Raw genomic sequence first — 8853 nt, forward strand, 5'->3', positions numbered from 1 at the left:
TGCCGTCGTCTTCGGCACTCCTCTACTGGAGGTGGGTGGTTTTCTGGATGCCTGTGTTTCGTTTGATTCATTATTTGGCGGTCTGGACTGCTCCTCTGTTGGCGGTTTTTACTGCCACCACCGGCGGCGCGGTATGGACCGCCGTGTTCATAATGAGGGCCTCAGTCTTTGCACACTGTTGACATTTACACCTTGTCTTCCAAGGTGTGCATTTGAGGTTTGCATTACAAATGTGCCCAATGAATGGTGCAATTATGAGGCACCCTTCTCCTACATGTGCACTGTATGAGTTATCAAACATGGATACGTCCATGGGGTCATTTCTCAATTTTTGTGTTTTTTAGGTCCGTCTTGTACTTCAAATAAACTTACTAATCAGTAGGTCATTCACATGTAGGCCATTTTGGAATCTATCATTTATGATGGAGTGGGGGAAGAGGTATGCATCATGCACACTTCCAGGATATTTGGCTAGGACGTTGGCGAACAAGCGACAATGATCTATGATGGCCTGGACATTCATGGATTGCATTTGTTTCCGATTCCTGTATATGTGTGATGTTGCTGCCGGGGGTAACAGTTGCACATGTGTGCAGTCCATGGCACCAGCATATGTCGGGAGTCACTGATGGCATAGAAGCCTTGCTTGATCTCCAGCTGTAGTTGTATGTTGGGGGGAAGAGGAGGTACTGCCGAGTTAAGCATATGATGGCATCTAGGACAGTGTTGAGATAAGCAGAGAATGATGGCTGGGAGATACCAGTCACTATGGCTATTGTGTTCTGGAATGATCTTGATGCCAACATGTACAGTACAGACATGAGCTTTATCTGTGGTGGGATATTGCTGGACCTCCTAGGTGGTGTCTGGAGTCTAGGTGCTTTCTGATGCAGCAATTGGACAATTGATTGCCTCCATAGCCGATAGTGGGTGATGACCTCATCCTCCCTTAGGTCAATGAGACTAATCCACTGCCAACAAATGCTCTCATCTCCCTTGCGCTACCTTTTTTGGTGGAGAGAGGGGGGAGGGTTCTATGGTTTGGTTGGTGGGGGTTGTGGTCTTCTCCTTGCAACTCCCACTACAAAATGAAGAGCTCCATGTTGTAGTGGAGCTTGCCAGACTGCTCTGTGTGACTCTCTTTATATTCCAATGCCAATGCATAATTTCCTACTCATGGGTTGCAGATGCGCTGGAATTGTGACGTATTTGGACACTTGCGGTAAACTTCCATCCGATGTGTCACTTTTCCATTTACTTGCAAATATCCATGCATCGGTTTTGCGGGGGAAACTAGGCAGAAACGCCTACCTTGCATACATTAATACTTGAGTGACTTAACCGAATCAAGTGCAGGAACATTTCGAAGCAGGACTGCTAAAATTGACGCATTGGCCTAGATCCACCACCTTGTACATATGGAGTACTGACTGCCCCGCCAATGAGTCAAATTTTTTGATGCAGTGACGGCACAAGCACCTTGTAAATAAGCCCCTTGGTTTTTTGGTTCAGCTCTGCATGCACCTGAAAGCTGGGAAGATGGTAACTTTGGCACATCAAGCAGTTTGTTGATGCCATTTGTATGAAAAAACCCTGACACTTTTATCCAGAGCACTATTTTCCTATTTTTCCCCAAAAAACTCAAAAGTTATCTATATTTTACTTTTTTCTTAGTCCTCTCCAGGAAAATCCACAAACTCTGGGTACCTTTAGACTCCCCAGGATGCTGGAAAAAAATACACAAATTTGGAGTGGATAGTTTATGTGGACAAAACGTTCTGGGGGCCTAAGTGCAAATTATCTGAAATAGCCAAAAAAGGCTTAGCATTGGTAGGTAAAAAGTCTAGCTGCAAAATGGTTATTAAGGATGGGCAGACTTAGCAAAGATCTAAATACAAGTTGACTGCATAGGAATAAGCATCAAACACGCAACAGCAAGCCATAATTCTGAATGTCACACATGTGGGCAGAAGGAGGGTTGCCACAGCAAGAAACATGCCACAATTGCTGAGTGGAACAGGTATTTGGCAACCGGGGATGCCTGATAGAATATCAATTGCAATAATATCATGTGTATAGAATATAGGGGGTTATTCTAACTTTGGAGGAGTGTTAATCCGTCCCAAAAGTGACGGTAAAGTGACGGATATACCACCAGCCGTATTATGAGTTCCATAGGATATAATGGACTCGTAATACGGCTGGTGGTAAATCCGTCACTTTTCTGTCACTTTTGGGACGGATTAACACCTCCTCCAAAGTTAGAATAACCCCCATAGTGTCGAAAATATCGAGGACCAAAATTTCAAGAAGGCAAGTACAAATAGGAAAGTTCGGATTTACTATCCTTAACTCATTTACATAAATTAATGTTAGACCTGTCATCTTTGCATGGTTTCTCCTGACTTTTTGATTTCTGACCTGCTGTTTTTCAGACTTCATTTTTGCTGGCTTTAGGATTCTGTTGGACTGCTGACCAGTGCTAAAGTGCAGGTGCTCTGTACTCTAAACATGGTAATATCAGCTTATTCACAATTGGAATAGTTACTTTACTTGTAAGTCCCTAGTAAAGTTCACTATATGTGCCCAGGAACTGTAAATGAAATGCTACTAGTGGGTCTGCAGCACTGATTGTCCCAACCGCTACAGTAGTAGTAGTGGGCTGTGTAACCCACACTTAAAAGGTCTCTCTATGAAGTCTCTCCCACTTCAAAGGCTCAACTGAGTATAAGTACTGGACCCCAAACCCCACCTAATCAGAACTTTGCTGTAACCAAGGACATTATGCATGGAAGAAGAGCTGTTGTGCTGAAGCAGGGACTGCCACTTTGCTACCTTCTTTGCTGGCCTGCGGCCTGCTGCCTGCTGCTTCTTGCCTGGGAGTGAGAAGGACTAAACCTGTTCTCTACATCCTTGAACCCAAGATTCTCCAAGGGCTTGTTGGCTTGCCCCCTGTTTTTGCAGTCTCAGGGACATCGAAGACTGCTTGCAACTCTGCAGATGCTGACTGCTGGACTCTGTGAGTCCCACCCTTGCCTGAGGTGCCATCCTCCAGTCCTGGGCATCAGAAGAAGGTTCTGCAGCTGATTTCTACAAAAACTGACGCATAACCTCGACTGCAGGAGAAACATTGTTGCATCGCTCTTCGATGACGACGCAGCAGCTGTTTAATGCTCATAGGATTCACAGCCTGCGCATCTCAATGATGACGCAGCGCCGATCTGAGGACATCATTACGTGGCTCGACGGTGACTCATCTACCTGACTGAGTGGATCAGAACCACCTCATCAAACCTTTGACATGGACACTCGTTCCATCCAAGATACTTTTCCACGGATCTTTGTGATTCCTGTAGCCGAGCTAACCTCCATCGCAGTCAGCCTGAACTTTGGATTCACCCCGGTCTAGAGTGACCTCAAGTAAACTTTTAGCACTATTGACTTCTAAGAACTACATTGCAGTTTATTCTTTAAAATGTACATCTTAACATCTACTTATTAGATTTTTATCGTTTTGGTCTCGTTTTACTCAGTAAAATATTTTCTATTTTTCTAAATTGGTGCGGTGTCTTCTGTGGTGTTTTTCACTGTGTTACGGTAACTTAAGTGTTGCATAAATACTTTATACATTGCCTCTTAAGTTAAGCCTGACTTTTCTGTGCCAAGCTACGAGAGGGAAAGCACAGGTTAATTTAGGATGTGTATCTGACTAACCCTGACTAGGATTGTTGTCCTTACTTGGACAGGGTACGTACCTCTGCCAGTTAGAGACCCAGTTTCTAACACTTCAAGGTACAGAGATATGGCGGTAAGTATAGGAAAACTTTGCTTTCCCATAAAACTTACCTTCACAATATTTTTGTCCTTGATATTCTTGACACAATATATTGTCAACACAATATTTTATCCCAGAACTGGCACCTGGATCACTGATTACAGATCAGCTACACCAGACATGAAGACATGAAGGCGACAAAAAAGTCACAGGGTGCTTGCACTTACTCAGGTGGCATTAATAGTTGATAAGAGAGATGGATTCATCAGACCAACAGATAAGATACTGCATGTTTCAATAGTGTCTGCAGGTCACATGCACCAGACTAGATTTATATCTACTGTCTGCTCACTTTTGAGTAACTTAGAGTTCTGCAAAGTAGATTGTATTGTATTGTGCCCAAATAATACAATAATATGTTTATGCAGGCCCAAGGAAATGAAGGAAACACTGGGAATGAAAAAGACAATTGCTGCAGACTAGAGAAAACAAGGCCCATATTTATACATTTTTTTGCGCCGCATTTGCGTACATTTTTTACGCAAATGCAGCGCAAACTTGCAAAATCCAATTGTATTTTGTAAGTATGCGCAGTTTTTGCGTCAAAAAGCAGCGTAAATGCAGCGCTAAAAAAGTATAAATATGGGCCCAAGACTTTTAAATCTGAGGGTGACGGATTTCATGGTAGACAGCAGAGGGTCAGCATAGGTGAATACGACAAGCATTATGGGTGCCAATGCCATGTTTAGGCCTTAAGCACAAGTTGCATAGTACTGGGATAATTTTACTGCACTGTAAACTTGACTAGGAGTTTACTATGTCTGTGTGGTAAAATAACTTTCTTAACATGCAATTATGAGTAAAATCTCATGAATGGAGAATTGCCATGAGGGGTTGATTTTTCTGTCCTTAAAACCTGATGGAAGATGCCATTCCAATGGGCTTTTGCACATAGATTTACCACCTTCTTTGAGCAGGAAGTAAACATATGCGAATGCTGGTGCATGTTGCACAGGCAGAGGAAGGGATGGGAACATATTTTTTATAATAGAGGAATCCCTATTAGAAAAAGAGTGGAAAACGACTTGCTGTAGTAGGTCTTATTCGATTGCTTCAGCCAGGAAACAAATCGTATTGGGTTCTCCCACACCCAGTAAAACTGGGTGAGGAAACAAACAATTCATAATCAGGTGGTGTGAAATTAACACAAAAGATCATGCTTTAATTTCACTCCGTCTAGGTTATAGTCCGGGCCACAGAGGTGAGATGATAGTGAGGGGCCTGAAGTCCAAGAAAGACACCAGAAGTCAAATAAACCCAAACTGGAGAAGGAGAAGAGAAAATAACTTAGGAATACACCAGGAAAATGCAGAATAAGATGCTGCGAAAGTTAAAAATGGGAAAATACGGAGGAAAAGAAGAAACAAGTTGGGCTGGGTGGGCTGCTGGTAGCATGGCATAGATGGCAACTACTGGAAACGAAAAGGGGAATGCCTTGAGAGTCCCATGACATAACAAAATAAATAATCCAAGAATTCACAAAAAATTCTGTCAGAAGCTGTAAATATCAAGGTATTGTTATGCTGGCCCTTGGCCCACACCATCAGATAAATGAAGGCACAAGCTCTAGCTTTGTGCTTATCTTTTCTGGCCTCGGACACGTGTACCTGGGCCCTTTTATTAGCAAATTCACCTGTCTGGTTACGCCTGTGTTGGGGGAGGTGGAGGGGGGATGGTATTCGCACTGCCCCCAGGGAGGGACAGCTGTATGACATGTCCAGCAGGACACTACATCCCTCCCAAAATCCAAAAGAAAAAAACGACGAGTCCAACCTGAGGAACCCAAACAAGAATAAACTGGATACGGTGTGGTCCATCAGTCTCTAGAGCAGAGGTCTTCAAACATTTGGATGCCGGGACCCCCTTGTCTAAGTTTTCAGGTGTGAGGACCCCTTCCTGTCAAAAAAAATTCTAGAACTTGGTACTCCTCATCAGCGACAAGCATAAACGCCCCCTCCATGGCAAATCATTTTAATGGTAAGGGGATATTATTAGACAGTATTTAGCAAATCAAAGGTTTGTGGGTGACTGTGGTTTGGAGTCAGAGACTTACTACACAGTTCAAACAAAACATCTACCAAAAGAAGTGCCCACAAATATGCAATGGTACTTTATTTTTCCCAATCATAACATAATTTAACAAAACTTATTTGGATGATAACACATTTCTGAACTAGTGTGATGGGTGTGCCAGTTTTTCTCCAGAGAGACGATCAATTTGTGGATGTATTCTTGCTACTGCCATCCTCAGGTTGTGCTCCACCTCTAGTCTTGAACGGTACTTCGTCTTTAATACTGCCAATGCTGAGAACCCAATCTCACATAAATATGATGAGCTAAAAGGCAGAAGAACCTTGACTGCAATTTTTGACAAACCTGAATGTTCTTCAGACATTGCCAGTCAAAATTCTCCCAATGAGATTTTGTTGAACTGCATCTGGAGAATGCGGTCACTCTGGACCTCAATTAGGTCTTCCTGAAGGTGCACTGTAAGACGAGTACCTGCACCCACTAGGAAAGGTTGAAAGGCCCAGTCATTGAAATGATCAGTTTCCTCAGGAAAGTGCTTTTCTAAACTGTCCCTGAGAGAAGTCAAGTGATTTATTATGACCTCAGCAGCACTTTCAAGTTCATATCCTGTGTCCTCAAGAGCTTCTGCTAAACATGGGAATGCCTCTAGCAGGCCATCTTGAATTAGTCTTCTCCACAGCTCCAGTTTCTTCTTGAAGGCAGATGTTTTTTTGTACATGGTGAAAGACGTACTTTCAGCTCCTTGCAAAGACAAATTCAAGGAATTTAATTTATCAAAGATTACTGCAAGGTATGCTAAAAGCACAAGCCAACAGGGATTACACAGCTGTTCTGCTTTGTAGAGGTCCACATCTAGAAGGAACTGTCGTACTTTGTTTCTTAATTCAAAAATATGATTCAGAACCTTCCCTCTGGATAACCATCGGACTTCTGTATGGAAAAGCAAAACATCATGTTCGGCTCCCATTTCGACACATACAATTGCAAACAGACGAGCTCTAGTTAGGTGTGCCTTTATGAAATTAACAATTTTCACAGCAGAATTGAACACATTCCCAAGTTCTCTATCCATGTTTCGGACTGCAAGGGCTTCCCGGTGTATCGTACAGTGGGTCCATAGAATTTGAGGAGCCACTTTCAACACTTTAGCTTTTAGGCCTGCCCTAGCCCTACACATGGAAGGAGCACCATCGGTACAGATCCCAACACAGCTCTCCCAATTTAAGTAATTGGAGCACAGGAAGTCATTGAGAATATCAAACAGGGCTGCTGATGTTGCATATCCCTTGATTGGTTTACAGAATAAAAAATCTTCCAATATTACAGTTTTGTGGCAGTATCGGACATGAGCAATTAAATGAGCTTCCTTGGATAAGTCAGTTGCTTCATCCAATTGCAAAGCAAACAAACTGGATTTCAAGCGTGCTATGAGTTGTCTGTGGATGTCCTCTGACATGTCAGAAATGCGACAGCAAACTGTTGTATCTGAGATGGGTACCATTTTAAACTTCTCCGCTGCTTTTTCACCAAGCATTGTCCTGGCCATATCAAGTATTGCTGGAAGAATCACTTTTTCCCCATCAGTAAAAGGATTTTTGTTTTTGGCAATGTGGTATGTCACTTGGTAAGATGCTTTCAAGGCATTTGTTGGCGTGGAGACCAGATTTTTCACAGTGTCTTTTTGGTGGATGACGTCTTCCAGCTTTCTAGCAATTTTTTTTTTATTTTTTCCTACCAGTAACCCATGTGTAGTTTCCAAGTGACGCTTTAATTTGTTTGGTTTCAGACTTTTGTTAGCCAAGGTCATGCCACAAACCACACACTGTGGCCTGATTTCACCATTTATGGTGATGCAGGTGAGTCCAAAATTCTGGGAGGAGGTATCATATGACCTAATTTTTCCAGGTCTTTTCTCACCGTCTGATTCAGCCTTTCGTTTGAATGCCCTACCATTTTTTGGCAGCAGGAAACGATCAATGGCAAATGTGTGTTTGACCTACGGTACAAAATTCCAAAGTTCAATATTACTGAATAGCTCAGACTTGCTGCTACATGCGGTATAGCTCTCTTTTTTCAAAACACTCTTTGCAGTTCTCAGAATGTCTAAAAAATTATTCTTATTTTCTTTAAAAACACAAATAACACAGTTGTTCCTTCCACGTGATTAAAACAGAAATTGCAGCAGCCGCATGTTGTAGAGGAGGGCTTTGGGCACCGACACGTCCTTATTTACAAATTAAGCACTGCATAAGCAGGTCCTCTGGAGCAGAGGTGGATGGGTAGCTGCATGCATGTGATGTCCAGGGGCAAGAGGTCTTGATTTTGAATGTAAAGAGCCAACCCAAAAGAAAACTATCAATCTATGCTGGTACTGTGTGTCCTCCATAGGCAGGGCACTGGAATTAGGCAATTTTGTTTTCTACTTTTCCACATAATTAAGAATTGTACACATTTGCAAGACAAATAATTATCTGCTGCATAATCTGCAAATGTTAACAAAAAATGCTTCCTCTTGCCCCTGGACAAGCTGTTCAAAAGTTACTAAAATATACAGCCATAGTATTGCCTTATAGTGAAAGGCCCTATTCTGGACCCATTACTCCAGACTGTTTACTACATGTGCGTATGGATGTTTTCACATTATACATCATAATATGGCACCAAACAATGCAAGGGCCTGCACCTAGTGACCCAAAAAACCATCACCTATGAACTCTGCAAAATAAATTAGCACATTCAAAAATGAAAAATATAGTTGTCAGCATCAGTACACATAAAGCAGCAAATACCAATGCAACAACCAAGACATAACAAAATATCAACCAGCGCCTAACACCCTGGTATTCACAATCCGTAACCAAAACCCAACACCTGCAGATAACAACGCAAAGTTCTGCTCCTATCTAAAGGCCAGCATCCTACAATCCTAAAAATAGCAAATATACCTTGCCACAAACATCCAAAGAACCAGCATTTTACAACCTACC

The 8853-nt window shown here is 42.4% G+C and overlaps 1 protein-coding gene across 1 annotated transcript; it reads right to left on the reverse strand.

The window, feature by feature from the left end:
• Nucleotides 1–6236: 6236 nt before the first annotated feature.
• Nucleotides 6237–7673, reverse strand: LOC138267130 (zinc finger BED domain-containing protein 5-like). The gene has a single exon (XM_069215984.1). It carries the CDS (start codon nucleotides 7671–7673, stop codon nucleotides 6237–6239), a length of 1437 nt encoding a protein of 478 aa, XP_069072085.1.
• Nucleotides 7674–8853: the final 1180 nt, after the last annotated feature.

Source organism: Pleurodeles waltl, chromosome 12 (assembly GCF_031143425.1).
Source record: "Pleurodeles waltl isolate 20211129_DDA chromosome 12, aPleWal1.hap1.20221129, whole genome shotgun sequence".
In the NCBI taxonomy this organism is placed as follows: domain Eukaryota; kingdom Metazoa; phylum Chordata; class Amphibia; order Caudata; family Salamandridae; genus Pleurodeles; species Pleurodeles waltl.

Bases quoted from the DNA above. Each gene is read 5' to 3' on its own strand.
- LOC138267130 (XM_069215984.1), bottom strand. From the start codon at position 7,673: ATGACCTTGGCTAACAAAAGTCTGAAACCAAACAAATTAAAGCGTCAC.